At 50.3% G+C, this 20,393-nt stretch overlaps 5 protein-coding genes across 11 annotated transcripts; 3 read left to right on the top strand and 2 right to left on the bottom strand.

Moving 5' to 3' along the window:
- The first annotated feature begins 6 nt into the window (after positions 1–6).
- Positions 7–1,307, top strand: FOIG_02339 (uncharacterized protein). Its single transcript, XM_031199628.1, has one exon. The coding sequence runs from the start codon at positions 170–172 to the stop codon at positions 1,187–1,189; it is 1,020 nt and encodes a 339-aa protein (XP_031071665.1). The 5' UTR covers positions 7–169; the 3' UTR covers positions 1,190–1,307.
- On the bottom strand, positions 52–3,995 carry FOIG_02338 (uncharacterized protein). Its single transcript, XM_031199627.1, has 3 exons — positions 2,994–3,995; positions 2,277–2,857; positions 52–2,226 (listed from the first exon to the last, which is right to left on the bottom strand). Exons 1-3 carry the CDS (start codon positions 3,545–3,547, stop codon positions 1,604–1,606), a joined length of 1,758 nt encoding a protein of 585 aa, XP_031071664.1. The 5' UTR covers positions 3,548–3,995; the 3' UTR covers positions 52–1,603.
- Positions 3,996–4,393: 398 nt separating this feature from the next.
- Positions 4,394–8,242, top strand: FOIG_02337 (uncharacterized protein). Of its 4 annotated transcripts, none has more exons than XM_031199624.1 (5): positions 4,394–4,967; positions 5,061–5,295; positions 5,519–6,304; positions 6,670–6,849; positions 6,901–8,242. In XM_031199624.1, the coding sequence occupies exons 2-5, from the start codon at positions 5,292–5,294 to the stop codon at positions 7,458–7,460; spliced, it is 1,530 nt and encodes a 509-aa protein (XP_031071661.1). In that variant the 5' UTR covers positions 4,394–4,967; positions 5,061–5,291; the 3' UTR covers positions 7,461–8,242. The 4 variants fall into 4 exon arrangements, with proteins under 4 accessions (XP_031071661.1, XP_031071660.1, XP_031071662.1 ...); XM_031199625.1 differs by having other exon boundaries at positions 4,678–4,886; XM_031199623.1 differs by having other exon boundaries at positions 4,394–5,295.
- Positions 8,243–8,907: 665 nt separating this feature from the next.
- On the top strand, positions 8,908–14,732 carry FOIG_02336 (uncharacterized protein). 2 transcript variants are annotated; one of them, XM_031199621.1, is made up of 2 exons: positions 8,908–9,240; positions 9,517–14,732. In XM_031199621.1, the coding sequence occupies exons 1-2, from the start codon at positions 9,202–9,204 to the stop codon at positions 14,080–14,082; spliced, it is 4,605 nt and encodes a 1,534-aa protein (XP_031071658.1). In that variant the 5' UTR covers positions 8,908–9,201; the 3' UTR covers positions 14,083–14,732. The 2 variants fall into 2 exon arrangements, with proteins under 2 accessions (XP_031071658.1, XP_031071659.1); XM_031199622.1 differs by having other exon boundaries at positions 8,944–9,335.
- On the bottom strand, positions 14,628–18,805 carry FOIG_02335 (uncharacterized protein). 3 transcript variants are annotated; one of them, XM_031199619.1, is made up of 4 exons: positions 17,793–18,805; positions 16,746–17,702; positions 16,504–16,694; positions 14,628–16,438 (listed from the first exon to the last, which is right to left on the bottom strand). In XM_031199619.1, exons 2-4 carry the CDS (start codon positions 16,864–16,866, stop codon positions 15,236–15,238), a joined length of 1,515 nt encoding a protein of 504 aa, XP_031071656.1. In that variant the 5' UTR covers positions 16,867–17,702; positions 17,793–18,805; the 3' UTR covers positions 14,628–15,235. The 3 variants fall into 3 exon arrangements, with proteins under 3 accessions (XP_031071656.1, XP_031071657.1, XP_031071655.1); XM_031199620.1 differs by having other exon boundaries at positions 18,281–18,805; XM_031199618.1 differs by having other exon boundaries at positions 16,746–18,805.
- Positions 18,806–20,393: the final 1,588 nt, after the last annotated feature.

Genomic DNA, 20,393 nt, shown 5'->3' with positions numbered 1-20,393 from the left:
CACTAAGACGAGGCTGACAATCAGATTTACATCATGTCCTCTTTTTCAGGGTCCTCTTCATCCTATCACATCTCAATGCTCCACGATACCCAACTCAAAAGGCAACGGCGCTTCTTCAATTCCCTTTTGCATACGACATACAACCACAAAATCATACTGAATCGACACAATGGCACAGTTTGTCCCTCGGCAAAGTTTTGTCGTACCGAACTCGATACCGAAAACGTACTATATTGGCCATCATGCCAAGGGCTTCAGCGAGATGACAAAAATGAAGAGCCATATCTCTCTTGCTCTCGAATGCCGCGACGCTCGAATCCCTTTCACATCACACAATCCCAATCTAGATCGCATCATAGGCGGTAACGAACGAATCATCATCTACACAAAATGCGATTACGCAACAGACACACCAAATCTCCAGAACACACTGCGCAAGATTTACGGTGATAATATCATCTTCTGGGACAAGCACAGACCCTCTACGACAGATAGGTTACTCAAAATGATCAAGAGAGCTGCTGTAGCGCAAGATTCAATACTCGGTTTGCGGGCCATAGTTGTCGGAGTGCCCAATGTCGGCAAGAGTTCAGTGCTCAACGCTCTACGGTTCCAAGGCATACGGAGGAAATCCCCCAAGGTAGCCAAGACTGGAGGTCAAGCAGGCGTGACGCGCAAAATGGGCACAAATGTGCGCATCCTCGACCCAGAGTGGAAGAGTGAGGGCGTAGGCCTAAATGGAGCATTTCTGTTGGACACCCCCGGCGTCTTCCCGCCCTACGTTCGTGACGGCGAGGCTATGCTCAAATTTGCGCTCGTCCAGGGCATAAAGGACGGGTTAATACCAACCGAGATACTGGTAGACTACCTCCTCTACCGGATGAACCTCTTCAAGCCGACCTTGTATAAGAGATACTGCGAACCCACCAACGATGTTCATGAGTTCCTTACCGCCGTTGCTTTGAAAGACGGCCTAATAAAGCTAAAAGGCGTTCCTGATTTGCAATCGGCTGCTACCAGAATCCTACATTTATGGCGACATGGGAAAATGGGCAAGTTTGTGCTGGACGATGTATCTGACGAGGGATCAGAGAAGCATCAGCAGTCTATAGACAACCCTCCTCTAAGTCTAAATCAAGCAAAGAAACAGAAGAAACAGGCAATTGCACAAGAGAAGGCAGGCGCCTAGCATGCTCAGGAATTCATTTCCGTACCATACGTTGTATACTAGAGCATATTCCATGTACACTATTTAAGCCTATTCTGCCATCTCGTGCCAAACTTGATTCGAGTTGTCCTCCTCCCCGCCTTTACCATGTCTCTCAATATTGTGCAAAGACGCCAATGACCGAACCCTCGGGCCGTACTAGGGTATATGTAGAAAGGTAGCCGGAACACCAGCTTCGCCTCGTGAAGTGGTTCCATTGAAAGAATAACATCGACCACAGAGTATAGACAAGCTCATACAGCTTTGCCTGTTGCATCTTCTGCGGATGCTGGTGACGCCCCTGAATGCACCTAACCGGAAACGCCTTAAATAAGAAATCGAGCGCAGGTCCCTTTTGTCTCATTATGATGGACCTACTGAAACAAAATGCTGCCGTCAGGTATACTGATTCTGCCACTTGACCATATCTCGTGTCAGGACATCCATCATCTCTATACAGTTCAGATCCTTGAAATCTTTGCCCTCAGAAGAGCCTGCTGTATCCTCATTCTCTACAGAATGGGAATCTAAGGACTTTTGCGGTGATGCTTCTCCGTTGCTTGCGTTTCCGTTCGTGCCTGGGATTGCTTCCGCTGCAAGGTCCACTTGGGTCCTTGAAATAAAATCCATTATGGCACCGACACGCCGCTTCATATCCACCATATTCAACTTGTGGTGTAAGGCGGGCTTTGACTTGCCATGTCGATGTTCACTTGTGGGCTTCGTGTGTGTAGGGGTGGGTTCTTCGCCGTTCTTTTGAATGTCCCGTGACATGGATCGTGCTGGGGATTCGCCATCCGCATCGCGATCCCTGGTGTATTGGTTTCTGCCTTTGCCCTTCTTATGTGTAGCTCTGCCGCCGCGCTTGGCGGTGCTTGAGACGGTCTGGTTGCTCGCAGGGGGTGTGTCGGGAACGGGCGGCGCAAGTGCAGGGGTTTCCATAATAACTGGTACCTCGATGCTTTTGGTAGCTGGAGGTTTAGCAACGGCGGGAGGTGTTTCCTCTGAAGGGTCAGAATCTATACAATGATTAGTACCATACTTGATCAGAATGTACGGTCCAACTTACCCTCTCCTCGTCGCCTTTCTGCGCGGCCTTTCCTTTTATCTGCAGCTTCCTGTCGCTGGCGCTCTTTATCTTCCTTCTCCGTCTTGGTTCGCTGGTTCTTGCTGTTACGAGCTTTCTTGGCTCCATTTCGAGTGTTAACCTCCTCATCTGATTCATTATAACTTTGAACCTCGACCGGCTCAGTGGGAGGTGAAGGTGACATCGAATTAGTTCTCTGTCGCTTTACACTTAACGGGTTCCTTAGTGATGCCAGTTTTTCATCCCGTGGCCGAGCATTGACGGCGATTGACTCTTCACTATCGCTTCGTCCCCGTTTCGCTCGTCGGGTCATGATTTCTTGTCCATCTTGAGGGACATCTTCTTTACTTGCTTCAATGGCGCGCAGGAGTTGCTCGTCTTCATAAGCTCGGTCGCGGCTATTCATTGTGGATCGACGTTTTGAGGTTTGTGAGGCGGAAGTTGGGCGCGAGTTCTTGCTCGTGCCAGTCTTGGGTGAACGATTGCCTTCCTTAGCAATTGAGGCGGCTCGAGAGGTTGCGCGCGACGGCCGGTTATGGGGGACATACTTGGACCATTTTTGGCTGAAAACAAACTTGTCAGTACTCAGGTTCGTAGGAGGGCCGCACAACAAACATTGTCCAGGAATTCAAGCAGCCAGAAATTTCAAACATGAAATCCATCTTGCCAGCCAAAAAGCATGCTGGGAAATCGACTTACCCGTTGCTTGCAGTGTATATTTTATGGAGATCTTTGCGACATTGCTCGCAAAAATATTCCTCGGGTGAGCTCTCAGCGCTGAAGATTCCGACACAGGCGCCATGCTGCCAGACCTTACAAATGTCGCATTGAACGAAGAAGCCGGTAACGTCTTCAGTGAATTCTATGGCATTGAAGAAATCTAGGTCGGCACCTTCCACGGGTGGGCGGCCCGGGTATTCTTCTGCATCACAGATACATCGCACGGCTTCGTCCTCCTCTTCTTGGAGGTCGTCACTGCCATTCGCCATTTCAAAATTATCGGGTTTCGAGGTCTTCTCGTTTTCGTCTTCGTGGTTGCGCTTTCGCCTTCGACCGAGGAGGGTATCGTCAAGATCTTCAAACGGCTCCGAGGACAAAGAGGCACTGGGTGTGGACTTGTTGGAGGAGGGTTTGGCGACTGATCTCGTATTCCGCTCAACTCGACCAGACGTGCTTGAGGATACAGATGACTGTTGAGATTGTGAATTGGTGGCGCGGGCTCTTGATGACCGTCGCGGCGAGGGTGGTGCCATTGAGGGAGCCGGGTCACCGATCTGAGGTGACAGAGGAGAAAATGGAAGAAAGAGGACGAGGGATAGGGTGTCGGAACCAACAACGGCGCGTGGAATAAAATAGAGTAGATATGTTCTTCCCAGCGCCGATCGAGAAGTTGAGAGGAAAGGAAATCGCGAGAATTGGTGGTGCTGAGCAAGGAATAAGGATTGTCGAAGCTGGGTAGTGACCAGCGATGAGTGCGGCTACTGAAAGAAGAATGTCGAGTAAGGGCGAGGGTATCGAAGGACGGATTGGCAAGCAAGCATATCGAGACCGAGTAAAAACGCCGTGGTCATGACACGGAGAGATGCCGTAACAATGAGTATGAGAGAGAGACGAGTGGGTGGAAGCTTTCTTCGGAACGAAGAGGAGGAGGAAGAGGATAACCAGAAGAAGCGCGGGCACGGGCATGGGCATGGGCATGGGATGGGTGTGGGAAAGTGGGCAGGAAGGTGGGCGCGGGTCTCACTTTGCTTGGGATACTTCCCAAAGCAAAAGCCGATGGAACCACTACAAACCCACCTGCAGGACATAAAGTTATAGCGCTCACTGTGCAGACTGAGCTCACTAACAAGCTCCGAATACAGGGGTCTTTTGGGGTTCACGAAAGTCTCTTACTGGCGCAGCCAAGCTACCTTAGTCAGGCAAAATTAGTACCCACTCACCGCTGAGGTGCAGCGCATCACAGTGATCAGATGGCTATTGGCCGGCTCCGGTATGAGACTCTGAGAGCGGTTTGTTTCCGCATCATTTAGAGACTGTTTCCATATTAATTGCCCTACCATGCATGCCCTGCATTTCCTGACGAGTGACATCAGGAAAATATTGAATTCCATGTTGTTCGAGTGAGCCACAAAACAGTTGTTTCACAATGCTCCAGTCCAGTATAGACTACTCAGGATGGGTTTACACATAAAAGTAAATGTACAGTTGAAGCTCAAAATCGTAAACACCAGTCTATAGTCGACCTTTTTTTCTTGTGGCTGCTGTCAGTAGGAATTGGAGAAGACGGGAAGGCGGGACAGTCATGGTCAATAGTATTGGAGGCGCCAGTCTGATTACCTAACCTGCCACCTCCCAATGGGCCCTGCCTACCTTAGCACCTCCACAGATTAGTAGTTGGTGATTCAATCACACTCAAATACAGCAACCTTGAGGGCGTTATCGGACTTCGCATTGTGTTATTCTGGCTACTCGCTTTGATAATTCTTGCCTCATAAATTTTGTCTCCTTTTGTGCCTGCTGTGGCGTCTGCGCTCATATCAAAGCGTCCTTCGTGTCCGCGAACACCCCCTCCATCACCCCGTCCATGACTGGGTAAGCGAGCCCCGGCCTTGAGCGACCAAGAGCGAGCGAGTCTGGCAGCCATTCGTATACCTACTACAGGAATCGATACAAGTACGAAACGAGCCGAGCTGGTGCAGGCTGGTACTCGTGCCAGTGCCAAACACTCAGTCGTGATATCGACGATATGTTCTGACCCGCACACAGAACGTTTTAGAGCCCGACCGAACCAAGTTTACCCCTCTGAGCTTCGAAGAGACAAGCCAGTCTTTTGCAAATCACGGTTTTGGTTTTCTTTACGACTTGTATAACTAGTATTGCAGTATTGAATTTGTTTGCTGCCAACGAATTGTACAAGCTCCGACCCCTCGTTTGGCAGCACTTGCCCTTCGACTGTCGTGTCTGTCGTCGTTTAGAACAGAGCCTATACAATGTTCGATGGGTACGCTTTCCATTTGTTTTGCATTTGGCCCGTCGGTTGCCAATCTAGCCGGTGTTGATCCTGCAACTGCTTTCAACTGCCATCAAGGCTGAGCAGCTTCTGACGGTGCCAACAAATCTTCCAATACCATCTGCCGCCATGTCGAACTTCCCTATAATTGTGGCGATTCTCCTCATTGTTCTGGTGATCTACGTGCTAACGAGAAATGTTCGTTCACGCGCAGGTCATAATCTCAACATGTCGCCAGATACTGTATCGTCGCTGTTCCCAGACCGACCGATTCGGCCGTTACCGAAACGTCGACTGCGCGAGAAGCTCTCACCGAGGACCGTAGATACAATAGCGTATCCTCCTTCAACTCACGAAACTACGCCTCTCTTTTATTACCCACCATACAACTTCAGGGAAGACACGAGCCCGCCAAGGGCATGTTCTACAAGCCCATCTCAACAAACTCGTCGAGCGGAGGAGGGGTGCAACTATACCCCTCGACGAAATGGGCTGGGGCTGCCAGATGGCGACGATGAAGAGCCGGCTTTGCGAAGCACTCTTGTTACTAGATCACCCCCGGAGATCTTGACTCGTGGTACTCAGCGATCCTCGAAGCCAGATATCCCTAATCCGCAACCGCCGCTTTCTGCAACGTCCTCGGTGGATGGTTATGATGTATTTGAGAACACGAACAACAAGAAGAAGCGCAAAATTCCCTCTGCAGGGGAGCTTTCTGTTAATGGTACTCAGGGCTTGAATAATGAGATTGCCATTTCAGCTGGTGCAGGACGTTCTCCTACCGATGAATCACACAACGACCGGGCGCACTCCCATTCAGTCTCACATCCAACGACGGGTACTTTTTCATCCAACAATCAGGGAATATCAGGACCTGGACGGGGCAGGCTTGGGCGCTCAAGGAACGGCAGAAGCCCGCTGCGAGCATTGTCTGATGGCAACAGTAATGCGTGGGTTGGGCGAGGCTCAAAAGCCACGGCATCTCAGTGGGCTCCGGGCGGTACGTCAATCATTCTTCTACTTTTTTCATGCTCTGTTGCTGTGTTTCCAAACTCCTACATATGGATTTATCACCAGCGTATGCATTCAACCGAGCTTCCGAATATATCATGCCGGTACGCCTTTCGTTGCGGAGAGGTTGTTCAGCCATGGGGTTCTCCTGCTCTGCCCTCCATAGCTTTCGGCTACCAGCATAAAACGGAACGGAGACTTGCACACCATTTTCAATATCTCTTCCGGTGACAATTTGCACTGCCGCTTGGCTGATGGGATTCTCTCCCCCGCAGTCCTACGTTGATCTCTGTTTCTTCCACAACTGGGCGCATTTTACTTATAACGGACTTCCAGCTGCTAACGCAAACTCAGAGCAAGAGGGCAGTGGTATAATATCAAATGCTATCGCAAACGCCGAGAAACTTCGACCTCAGGGACAGGAGAACGTGAGTCTGCTTCAGCAACACTCTACCGCAACAAAATCGACTCCAGCATCGACCCAGTTTACTTTCACCTGTGATTCCCAAGTTCCTGGCACGATTCAGTGGCCCGGTGAGTACATATTGCATAGTCGAGACCCTGATTTGCTGACATAGCCGTCAGGTCACGCGAGCAAGCACAGCATGTCGACTCAGGCTGGCCCTGGCTCCTTACCACCTGGCAGTGTTGCTCCTCACGATGGGTCTTCCGTGGCAGCTAGTCGAGGCTCCGGAAGTTCTCGTCAAGACAGCAAACGACGTCTAGACAGGTCACTCGAAAGGGCTGCGCGGCGTCGTCGTCAAGAGGCGCGACGGGATTCCTCCAAAACAGCTGATGAGTGGATTTGCGAATTCTGCGAATACGAGATGATATTTGGAGTACCACCCAGGGCATTGATCCGACAGTATGAGATGAAAGACCGCCGACGCCGACAGGAAGAAGCTGATCGCAAACGACTTCTCGAAAAGGCCAAGGAGAAAAGTCGGAAGGGCAGAAAGGGCGGCAAGAAACCTGCGTCTCGGGGAGAGAATGCTGCCGCTCAGAACCCGCCTCAGGAGCCAAGCACATCTGTGGACATGAACCACAACCATTCAAATCAGTCAGGAGAGGGCGAGAACCATTTCCCGAATTCCCCAGGAGATCGCACTGGGCCAGACATACCGACTGAGGTCCAGTCATCATAGTTTGCAAGCATGATTCGGTGGAAGGGGCTGCTCCCAGCAATCGCGGTACTCCCTATTTTAGCCTTGATGATCGGGGTACGTCGTCGACCAACAAAGCTATGAAAGGGGATGTATACCTCGAAGATATCAGTGAACCAAGACACTCTGCGGTGTCCGGTATCCGAAAATGAGGTACTCTTGCTCTTGAAGATGAAGAAAGGGACAGAGCCCTGCCTACGACGGATTTCTTGCTTGTTGCTATTGGGGGAAGTGTGGATAACAAGAGACTGAGCCACTCGGTGGGGAGGCGGCTCAGTAACGACACGAAAGTGGCATTTGGTTTAAGGATAGGGGATAGGAATAGGTAGAATGTTGTAGCTTGGGCCACCACAAACAGCATTTGGGTTCAATCAGCCAGACCAAAGTCACATTGTATGATGACAGGGCTATCCTAACTTGTTCAACATTTTTTAACCACGCATTGCTTTTCTGCCTCAACTTATGAATATGCACAGACAACTGCTGCAAAATTGCATGAAAGCGACTTGGCTATGATTGAAACGTCCTAGTCAAGCTATGACGTCAGAAAGCTGTTCAGTTCAGCTGGAGATTTGAGGTGGGCTCTGATCTAGGATATGCGGAAATACGGGGCTTCAGCATACATGGTGAAGAATCGAGGAAATCAAGAGCGGTTGAATTGTGTTGGCAGTAGTATACTGTAAAGAATGCTCTATAAAATTGATTGAATTCATGCGCCCTGAGCAGTGTATTTTCTTCTATAACTAGATGATTTACGGTCTCGTTGTTCTCCAGCTAGGTGCTACCATTTGTTTCCCAGGTCCATCCGAATCCCGATACAGAACAATACCACTACCACGAAGATCAGTCCCTCAGTGGGCCAGGGTCAGTCTTTGAATGAGCCGCGTGCCTCAGGTCGAGCAACCTAAGAACCAAGCAAGATTAGTCCCCAGATTGTTTATGTTTATTCCGCTGAGCAATCTTGTAGATCTCGGCAGGTGGAAACTGGAGGCCTGCCGAGACGGGACCTGATAAGGCACTGATCTACAATTTGAATTACTGATCTCTGGATCTGTGCAGCAGACGGGGGGTCTCTTTGTGATGGCACTACTGAAAACCGGAAAGTTGAGGTTTATTATATGTATGTGTATGTGTACTGTGTTGGACCAGTCTGTACAACGACAACCACGTGTTGGTCGACGTGGACTACCATGGAGTAACAGGAGGAGGTTTGTATGACATAGATGGTTATCACTTCAAGCAAAGCCATCACAATTATCTTATTGGACCCTTGAGTTTCCATCTCCATTGGATGCAATGCGCCCTGGAAGATGGAACTACCGGAATAAAAAATTACATCCCAGAAGCTAAGTACAGGTAGAGGGCTAGCGTGGGTGGGGTCTGCTAATTGAGGCTAGTGTTAGTGGCTTGATACCTGTCGTCATCAGGTCTCTAACGAGCATGGACATGGAGCCTCCCTCCCTCGTCTCCGTCCAGTCCTTGGAGTCTTCCTCAAACTACTTTTTTAGCTGCCCTAATTTCCGTCTCAACCCATCCCATTTAATCCTGACGTATACTCCGTACACGACACAGCATTTCTTACTACGACTACCTTGACTCACATCTCAGCGTCATTATTTACTAACCTCCGAAAATCCGTGGCCTTGATCTTGATGCAAGCCGTCTGTTGAGCTGAGCTGGCCTTGCGCCGCTTTCGATCTAGTCAAGCTTAAACCAGCCCATCATGTTTGGAGGTTCAAGGAGGCATCGTCCTCCCACTCAGGTGAGCCGTCTTCGTCCTCTGTGTAGTTCACTATTGCGACTCCTATAAAACCGGTTTTGGCTTTTGGCTTTTGGCCCGCTATGGAACCCGCCCTGGTAGGCAAAAGCCATTAACTTAAGCTCACCTATCGAGACTTGCCGCATTTGTCTTTGTCTTTGATTATTGTCTTTGGCTTTTATCCCTTGATGCGACCCTCTCCCTCTCGATCCGACTCTCTTTTCCTTTCCATCGCTTTCGCAATTACACGTCGTTGCTAACATGGCGCTCTCATCTCAGCCGTTGACCCGGGAGACTGCCAATCCCAACGCTGCGACAGCCGCCGCCTCGGCCTTTCTAAGGCGTGAATCGACGCCATCTCTGTCATCAGCTGCTGCGGCTGCAGCTCTAAAGGCACGACCTACAACCCCCACCAATGTATCGCAGGTTCAATCGAAACGAGTTGCGCGGAGGAGCGCTTCCGTCTCGTCTACAGGAAGTCGGGACAGGAGGAGTCGGGAACTACATCGATCGCCGAGCGCGAGTTCTATGACAGAACGGACCTTTCGATCACCCTCGCCTTCACCAGCACGGCTCGCTGCCCCGCAAACCCAGGATGTTCCTCCAGTGCCCAAGATTCCCCAGCATGAGCACAACAAGACCAATCCGAAGAGCTCGACCCACAAACGAGCAACAAGCTTGCAAACGCAACATTTCCAAACCGCAAGCCAAAAGATGAAAAACGGCCAAGCTCAAGGCTCATGGTTTGGGGCAGCTACAGGGAACGATTTGTCTAACGTACGTCGCGCCCCTGTGGCTGATAAACGGGCATCTGCAGATTTACGGCCAAGCAGCCCGAACTCTATCAACTTCTCGTATCCTCGCTCTATGACAGAGCCGCCAAGCCCATCAAGCAATGCCATGGTGTACGATCCCCATTCGAGACGGATGGTTCCTCAGGCCCAGCTTTTGATGATAGATCAGACTGTCCGTGATGCATCAGAGAAACCTGTTCGCAAGCAAAAGCATGCCGGACCCAGGACTGGCACTCACTTGTCCAAGGGAACCGTCGGGAGACTCAAGGGCACTGCAGTCGAGCCAGCCTCACCACCACGAAAGGCAGTCGCAAGCCCACAAAGCCCTTCAGATACTTATGGTGCGATAACACAACAGCCTGGGCACCTCAAGCAGTCCAATCACCCAGAAGCTGACCCTGAATCTGAGCTCGAATCAGATCCTGAGTCTGAGCCAGAAACCACGCGTGAGGTGAAGCCTGACCCCAACTCCAACTCCAGCCTGTCAACTGGACAAACATTAATCCAACAAGAACAAGAGTCAGGTGTCGAGACACCGAGACATCCGAATCAGACTATTGTAAGCCCACCAGCAGTAACAAAATCCGAAGCATCGGTTAGAAAGCGTCCTTCTGTAGTGCATGAAGACCCCGAACTAGAGGAGGAGGAACAACGAGAGGCTGCCCAGCCGGCGCCTACCGACGAACACCCAATGGATGGAGTAAATGCCATCCCTGTGAAATCAACCTCGCCACCTCAACAGTCACCGGAAGCTACACCAATCCCAGGTCCCAGTGAGACTGTGCGCCGAAGCCGAGTGCATTCTGAAAGTCCTGCTCGCAGCCCTGCCCGTACAACCCATTTTGCTCCCAAGACCGATCAGCTACTCGTTAGGCATGAGCCGCCTCCAAGGTCGTTGTCGCCACGAAAGTCCGCACTTAAGTACTCAAGTCCTCGGGATGCATCTCCCTCAGAAGATGGCTCAGATGCGTCTGCTGCCTGGTCAGGTATGGCTGGGCGTGAGGAGACAGAACTCTCGCGGAAGAAGAGCGTCAGGGTGAGCTTTGATGATGGAAACACGGCTGTTATCGGGGAGTCTATTCCATCTCCGGATACAGACTCACAAATTGCCAGCCCACAGTCAAGGATGTCTTGGCATAGCATCATTGGGCGAAACAAAAGAGACTCAGTAACTCTGGACGAGGACGAGACCATGACCCCTCGTCCTGCTCTCCCCTCTTTTGGGAGTATTCGCGAGAAGAAGGTCAGGGAGCCTGAGGAGCGACCTTTGGTTCGGCCTATGGAGAGATCAGCTTCACCTCCAGCTACAGATTCGTTGCCTTCAGAATCGAATCACAAAGCTCCTGCCCAAGATTTGGCGCAGTCAAGTGATCTGGCTATTGGGTCGGTCTTGGCACAGGAACAGGCCTCCCGCAACGAAGCTAATACTTCCAGATACCGGGAACCACTACCCCCCGTGGTCACTTCTGTTGATGGCCAAGGGTATATAAGCAATAGTGACCTGAGCTCTGATGATGAATCCGAATCAGGCGTTGTATCTAAATCCCAAGCTTCTGCCGAGCCTGTGTCCGAGACCCAAACAACTATTAGCAACCCAGGCAGCCCCTCTGAGAGTAGTTCGGCGAAGTCTAGTCCAAGCGACAACATACCAACCATTTCGATAATACAACCTAGTCCCCGAATCCCCGATGAGAACCAGGCAGAGTCGCCGCAAGACTTCTTCGATGTTCCCGGGGGCTTCCCAGCCGGCCCGACTAATGCTTCAAGTGAGAAGGCTATTTCCGAGGACACCAAGGTATCCTCGTCAGAGCCTCGCCCAAGTCAATCACCCAAAGGAGCTGATCAGCCCGCACCAATTGCGACTCGTCGGTCCTTCGATTCCACTAGTGCAGTGTCTTCAAACTCTCAGATGCATGACATCCAGGAAGAGTCGGAAGAGTCGGAAGGGAGCAGCATTTACAGTGACGCCTATGAGGATCTCTCTGACATGGAAGGCGATGGTTTCTTGTCCCTTGACGCTGTAGTCGACGGCCCCGTCGAATCAGCATTCTCTCAGAAGGTGTTTGAGAAGGCAATTGCAAAACCCAAGGAAAACGATGTGTCTCAGCAGTCCACGCATACTAAGACTCCCTCTCAGAATCCTCTTCAAACGCCCAGTGACTGGGAAACAGCAAAGGCTTATTGGAGAAGTTTGAGCCCCAAGGACAGACGCCAGCTCGAGAAGGAGGCCATGGAGGAGTCTGACGAGGAAGACATTCCAGCAGAAGCAGCCCGACGCTCGAAACCCAAGACAAAGACCCAAGCGAAGCAAAAGCAGAAACTTGTTGAAGAGCCTGTGCAAGAGCCTTTGGAGGCTTCGGAAGATGCACCTGTCTCAGAAAAGCTTCGCAATCCAACTAGAGTTTACCAAATCCAACCAGGTACTAGCTGGCCTCGTGATGAGGTTACAGAGAAAGCAAAGCAGACTGGAGGTGCCAAACTGCGAAAATCTATGCGGGCTAGTGAGGCTACAACAGTCAGTCATCCCGAGCCAGTTCAAACCGGAGGCATGCGCAAATCTATGAGATCCGGCGCTGCTCCTTCAAGCCCTCAGAACTTACATGATGGGCATTTACGCAAGTCCCTTCGTCAAGAGCCTGAGACTACTACTGGTGTTGCGATGCGCAAGTCGCTTAGGACCAATGGTTCGGCGACTAATGGGCACAATACTGCTCCTACTCAGAGAAATGGTGGTCGGCCAACTTCTTATCAACCAGTGACCACGTCGGAAGCGGTCAAGTCGCAGCGTCGAGCGCATTCTGAAGACAGGGGCCCTTCCATGCGATCTACTGCGAAGCCAACCCTTACACGCCGAGGATCTGACTCAAGCGAAAGCAGCTTCCGACGTGCAAAGGCTGGCGGCGGAGAAGGCTTCGGCTTCCGTAAGACAATGAGAGGAGGTACACGGGAGTCGGCGGCAGCAGCACCTCCAACAGAAAGCGCAAGGGGCAGCAGCCGATTCAGCCTTCGGTCTCTGTCACCTACCGGATCAGCCTTTCGCCGCAATTCCAATACTAGCTCTCCTCCTCCAGTTATGATGGGCGGCCGTATGCGTCAGTCACTACGTACTGAGTCCAGTGATGCAGGTTCCTCTCGCATGCGGGTTTCTGGATTTGGCCGCTCCTCCAAGGGGAAGAAATCCAAGAGCGGTAGCCGCTTCGATGATTCCAGTGATGAGGATGAGGGCCGCCCAGCCTTCAGAAGTCGTTTTGTCGACTCAAGTGACGAGGATACCCCTTCACCACTCCCCAGGCAGAAGCGTGTACCTAAAACAATGCGCAGTTCTGCTTCAAACAATGCTGCCGCCGCCGCTATGGGAGTCCCGCCTGCTCGCGCAGGTGTCCAAGACTCTCCTGACCTTCCTGACAGCGATGACGAGGAAGAGCAACCTCGAGAGAATCTTGCTTCCAATGGGACGGCTATCACAGTTCCTCGGGCAACATTGAATCGAAGCGGTTCGGGACGAGACGCGATTGCGCCGCAGGCTAACAGCGTCGAGATAACAGGTGGACGACCAGGTCATAAACGACGTGGCAGCTTCATGTCGTCCATTTTGCGTCGCAAGAAGGATCCTGCTGACAAGATCTCTCGAAGCACCAGTGAAAGCGCATCGCGTCGGGACACGCACCTGGAACGAGGCCCTGAACGACTCGCTTTTATTCGAAGTAATAGTGAGAGCCAGGCACATAGCTCACGTCTACACAAACGCGGAGCAAACTGGCCTCTCCAGGACCATCAGAACACTCACGAAGAGGAGGATCAGTTCGACGACGGCTCTCAAAATACATACGTCGTTGACGAAGAGAAGCGCCCCTCCACCGCTGGCGGTCTGGGTCCTTCTCCGTCCTCCCCAACAACAAAGACGGGCTTCCTCAAGCGTCGCAGTACTTCCCACAGCCAAATTGGTGCTGCCAACCACGGTGTCTCAGCCTCAATCGACGGCTCAGAGGTCGGCACGCCCAAGAAGAAGAAGTTTGGGACACTGCGCAGGATGTTCAAGCTTGATGATTAGTGACGTCTCTTGCTGGCTTTCTCGGCTTGCCCTTTTCTTCGTACCATGAATCATGCTTTACTATACTACATATCAAACTTATTCCTCCTCTTTTGAGACACTCAACACACTCGCTCAAGCATCGCTTTCTTCACAAAGGGAATTCTCATTCCGTCCCTTTTTATAACGCGTCATCGAATTTTGGTATAGGTAACGGATTGGACGGCTTACCCTGAGGGACTGGTCAAGTCGGTTGGACAAAACATACGGTGCAAACCCCGGATTACAAAAAGATTAAGAGTAATATCTATTAGCTATTTTTTCCTAAGTCCTCCAGTTTGATGGCTGTAGTATTAGATACCAGTATTATCAACATCAGCGTTAAGAGTTGGAATATCTCCTTCACGCACAAGGTCACACAATCCCCAAAATACATTTGCCTACCTTAGAACCTACCTTACCAACCGCGAACGCCGCACCGGAACCTGGCGTATTTCACCTAATATGTCTGGTATGTAGCAAAAGCGTAGGATATGTTGTGAAGAATAATTAGGCTTTTACTTAAAGATGGATAACGAAAGAGGATGGTTTCTGATTATTAGAAGGACAGATATTAATGTCTTGAGACAATTCCCACTGTAGTGTTTTATATGATGCTTTCTTTCCCTCGATTAAATATGCAAAATAAAAAATCTGGCAGCTCCAGGGTAATGACATACACTCAAAACGTCGCTTATATCAAGTTCTAAGCAGCATCTGCAATGCCTTGCTTTTAGTTATCTAACTGGTATCAACTGAATTCCCGTTCATTTCCTTCGTGAGATAGACCTTTTAGCCCGTCTTCAGCTTTGCCGTCAACGCCCCGCCCCCTGATTCGATTATGGTATGAAGAACCATACGCGCGGCTTTCAAACTTTCACTTCTGAGCCAGTAGTCCTTTATCATATAGCAAGAAATTGGGAAATATCTCAAATGACCATGCGGGCCGCAAATGTTTTGATGCACCCACCCGACCCTCCGTGACCATGCACCTGGAGTCATACGGAGAAAGAAGCATTTTGCTTAATATGTGAGCTAGGCCCTTGTTTATAAATGGTGTACATAGCCGTGGTGAGACCTTACCACGACACAGAATAACGGTGACATAATGGTTTTTAGGGGTACAAAGAATATTTTAGTTTCTGGATCGCGATCTATCACCGCTTCGTGCCTTTTCTCGTTCAAGTAGTAGTGTTAGCTGGCTTTTTGTGCGTCCTAGAGGTACACTAGCTGTTGTAGTAGGAGGAGTTGGGGTGAAACGAGCATCGAGGATAGAGGGTTGTGGTGGTACAACGGGGATGGTGTGATGTTCAAGCCGTGAATGATCGATAGTACTCAAGTCCGACGTGGATCCAAACCCAGATTGATCGAGAATTGTGCCAGTCACCGCAACGTTGGATGTCGATGAGGTGGCTTCCGTAAAGAGTCCAGGTGCTCGAATGTTGTTGTGCGGTTTTGGTTGATCATATCCGCCATGGGAATGGGATCGTGCCATAGGGGGGGTTTCCAGACTCCTTCCACTCTCAAGCGATCCCACTCCGATAGTCGACCTTGAAGAAGCTCCAGACCCTCTTCGTGGTCCGTGGTTCGCAAGGTTTATGAGAGAGCGAGCTTGGGGGAGCACACCCTTCTCTCGATGAATGCTTCGAGGTCGATCTTTAGGGGGTGATGGCCAAGTTTCTTCTTCTATCACGTCCTTGACGACTTCGTTTCTGTATGTAACTGGCCGAACAGGAACTGCTGGTTGCTTTCCTCGTGCCTTCTCGCTCATCGGATATGGGTGACCTTCCCTGGTCATTCCATTCATGTCCCTAGAGGCTGGTTGGTCGTATTCCACGCTTGTGCGAGCAATGTTAACTACGGGCCGCTGCAGCGTGCCATTCCTTGGCCCGCTCGATTTTCCAGCCCCGGCTTCTCGAACAACCGGTCCCGCGCTTGATGATGATTTGCTTAGCTGAGTGGTTTTCTTACTAGTGACGGGAGACGAGGGGGTAAGCTTCTGAGGGGGTGCAATGGCCATTTTCTTCTTCGGCGGATCCGTTACATACACGGGCGCCTCAGACACTGTCGCAGCTGTGCTTCCTGAAGAGGGGATCTCGTCCTCATCAGCGGATTCATGGGGTGATACAAAACGAGCCGTTGGCCGAGGCCCCGATGATGATGGCCCTCGGGCTTTTTTCAAGATTGGGTGGGCGGGTGGCGGCTTTGAGGCACTTGAAGATAATGTTCTTAACGCTGAGTCGGTGGATCTTGAAGGGCGGGACCCTTGGGTTTGTGTCAGTGGTGGGGTCGCCTGAGATTCAGCGGCTTCTAGAATCTGTCTGATCAGGGGTGGTATCTAGGTAGGTTGTGTTAGTTGTCGATGGATGTCATTGTGAGAAGATCAACCTCAATGGCACGTACATCGGGTCCTTCCCATCGATTTGGCGGTCCCTTGAGGGGGACAAAGGTTGGTCCAACCGAGATCTCCTCGTAAAGTTTTGCCAGGGCACTACCCTTGAGAAACCTGCGATCACTTCCCCAAACATGCCACCAAAAGTTTTCAAGTCGGCAAGCAGTCGGATCCTTGAGCTTCTTATATGTGGTCGTATACACTAGGAAAGCATAAGTAGTATTCAATGGCAAAGGAAAGATTAGAAATTTACCATGCCAGTACTCCCAAACCTTGTCAGGGGGGACCAAAGGAAAATCAGCAACCTCTTTATATATGTTTTTGGAATTGATGACAATGCCCTTTGGCAGTATCATAGGCATATTCAAATCCATATTTGAGGATTTTGAAGTCTTCAGCAGCCTCCGCAACGATAGGATATGCACTTGGTGTGATCAACGCACGGCTGCTAATGCCACTCAGTGATTCTTCGACGTAAAAGTGCTTATCGACGACTAGCAATGTGAAGCATGGTCGCTAAATTGAATAATAAGTGAGGGTTAACGGGCCTATGGTGGAATCGACAGAGGTTAAATGATTGCAGGCACACACAGTGTCACTCAATAAACAGCGATGGCCAATTTCCAATTTAGGTGCCGTAAACCACTGACACAGTCGTTAGAAGTTTTGAAAGCAAGGCCAAGGATTATTCGCTGGTAAATGGCTTCTGGATCGCTGAAGTTGTTGTTCCAACGGTCCTGTGATCGGACAACACCAAAGCTGGCTGGGCTGGGAGGTGCAGCAGCTGACGGTTGTTAAGGGCACACAGACGCTGCAGGTTATACAATACTTTTTGTCTCTGCTCTTATTTTGTTCTTCTCGCGTGGATCAATGATTGTTGATCTCCCTCCGAAAGAAACAACGTTGCAAAGAGAACCTCAAACCTCGAGATGGCTTGTGACTCGTAAGCTCGTGGCGCAAAAATTGGCTTCTCGTGTGCAAAAAAGCGGCGAAAGTAACAAACTGTGGACCTTGTGCTGGTGAAGCGAGACAACTTTGGTGAGTGAAACTCCGTGATGCAGTAGAAAGCTTAGCTCAGCGTGAGCTTGAGCTTTAGCTTTAGTTGTGATCTAAATCGAGGGCCGTTCAGGTGCCGTGTAAGTGTAACAGTGTGTTCGGGGCTGTTTCGTTACATCTGCAGGTTGAAGCCTCTTTTAGGAACGAATAAAGTCTGCGCGTCACGGGGTTAGGGGCACGAAAAGAAGAATGGACAGTTGAAGATATAGAAAATTCAGGGTCCAGAGGTAAAAAAAGTCTGTACCTGCTAGTGAACCGGAGAAAAAGACGGTGGAGAGCCGGTGGAGGGACTGATGACAATGGCTGAAGATATCGAGCACTTTGAGCTGGATTTCATGGGTACGTTTCGGACTACTGAATTCCGTTGGGTCGGTATACATGAAAACTTCAATAGTGGCGGCGAAGTCGGAGGCGGCAGCTGATGCTGGTTCAAGGTGAAAGAGTACCTCTTTGTACAAGTCAAGTGGTCGGAAGACTCCCACGTCTTCATAACCTGGTGCCGATAAGCTTCGGAGGTGATGCCGTGCCGGCTCAGCACTTTTCAAAAAAGACACGGAGTTGCAAGAATAGATAACAAGATCGGTGTGTCGCAAAAAGCTTGTGCAAGGCAGTGGTTCCTATAGTTTGCTTGTGACGACGGGAGGGAGAGCGGTTGAAAAGGAGTCCCGTCCGCTTGGTCGGCCAAGATGGCGGCGAAAGACGGTGGAGAGACAGACGAACAAGGTCAGGTACCTTCCGGAGAGGCCGCTACTTCGCTGACCGGTCCAGGCCACAATGATCCAATTTTGATGAGTGAGTACCCTGACAGCGGAATGAAACAGAGCCTCTGCCTGGACAGAGCCAGAGCGCCAGGGGGCCGGGCTCTAGCGACTTATCACCCAGCACGTTTATCTCTTTGGTGGAGGTGAGGTGAGGGATGCTTGTCACCTCATCTGAGGTGCTGTCGAAGCCGGTACGTACTGCGTCGTAGTCTATCGTGCTTGAGTAGTAGGTAAGGTAGCTCAGTGGAGGTGGACCCTCCACAGACAATAGTGGACTTGAGGTGCTATCGGGTGCTGGAGCTGTAAGTGAGAAGCCAAAAGCAAGCACGCAAGCCACGACTGTCAGGGAGGAAGACAGTGCAGGTGCTGGGAGAAGAGATGTAAGGAATTGTACAAGGAGTGGAGTGGAATACAATGCTAAGGAGACGTCGAATTAAGAGGTTGGAGAATAAAAGTAAAAACAGGATGGGGAAATGGAAAAAAGGAAACCTCGACCCTGGGCTTTAAGATGGCCTGGACTGGAACTCGAGCTCTTTCCGTTGGTGATCTGGGTTGACGATGGGGCTGTTCCTTCCCTAGCTTAGCTCCTCATGACCTTCAGGAAGGCACCCGTGGAGCAGAGCTTGGCGGGGCTTCTAGTGGCTGCCCCTGGTCTACGAGCCCTGGGGTTCAGTACCTTGGGTGCTATGGATGTGGATGTCAAAGGAGAGGAATGATTCAGAGAAGCTTACGGCTATATCATGATGACATGATGCAAGAGATTTGAAGAACCAGGATCTAATTGATGTAATACTCGAGTAGATCTGCTTGGCATCTCGCAGCAAAAGAGCCCAACAATATTCCTCAGTCTTGATGAACTTCTTGAACCCACAGACAGACAAGGGCAGTGGATGGAGAATATGCGCTAGCAGGGGAGGTTACACTGGAACCTGAACTACCGGACACGCGGGCACCCTGTGACGTGCCCTTGGGCTGAACCTCACGGGTTTCTATTCTCACATGGGCATGGACTTGGGGCTGACCTCGACTAATGAGATCCATTCTACATACGATGATTGGAACTTTGACCCAATTTTAAATCCAGATTAGTAGTCGCCTTTATCAATTCTACTGTGAATTTTAAGTTCTATCCTTTGATGATTCAAAGATCTAGGCACTGCACCTGTAGTCTTGTCTTACATCTCACTGAATATCTGTTGATGGATGGGCAGCAGGGCTGACAAGCTGTGTACAGTTGCCTCAGGGAGCAAAAAACCTTAGGACCTCTACTCTAAGTGATAAAAAGATTTATACAAGCTTAGTTTAAGCTTAGAGAGGTATTTAATTAGTTATTTTTATCACTTAGGATAAAGGTCTCAAGTTTTCTTTGTCTCCCCTAGAGTTGTTATGTACAAATACCTTACCTTACTCTCCTCACTCCCATCTCGTACCTGTGGCTGAGAGCTCTATGTAGGGTGCATAAGGGGACAGGGGCTACCTACAGCATCGACAAGGATATGTATCTCAACATCAAGGTCACGGGCCCAATACTGAAATGAGATATCACCAATCATCAACTTCCAAGTCAATACTGTCCGGCTTCATGCAGGGCGAGCTGTCATTATGAATCAGGACCCAGATGTTTCGTGTTGGCCGCCTTCCGAGCCTGAATGATATATGACCGTGAATGAATTCACCGCCTCCATGTCAATAGGCTTTTACAGATCGAAAGTTAGTCATAACTGATTACCCTGATCTATAACGGCTTTCTTTCAGCTTGAATTTAGACAATTCAAGTTCCCGGACTCTCAGCCTTTATCTAGGTGCAGTACCACAGTCGAGGCTTTGGCCTCATAACCAACAGAGGCGATCATGTACACGATTTGCGGCTCTGCGAGCCCTCTCCCTCATAGTTCCTGACTCAATACCGTCCAAAAGGGGCACGATCTTCGACCCAACCGAAACATGACTTTCACACCGAGTTCTAGAACAGTTATTAACGACTCAGATAACGGCTCAGAGCCTAACTTATCTGCAACTCATCTCCTGACCTCTCAGAAGCTGAAACCGTCACATTGTCTGACATAAACTAGACTATCTCTATC

Source organism: Fusarium odoratissimum (genome assembly GCF_000260195.1).
Source record: "Fusarium odoratissimum NRRL 54006 unplaced genomic scaffold supercont1.2, whole genome shotgun sequence".
Classification (NCBI taxonomy): Eukaryota; Fungi; Ascomycota; class Sordariomycetes; order Hypocreales; family Nectriaceae; genus Fusarium; species Fusarium odoratissimum.
Note: the sequence above shows the minus strand (reverse complement) of the source record. Positions and strands in the feature narration are given on the sequence as shown.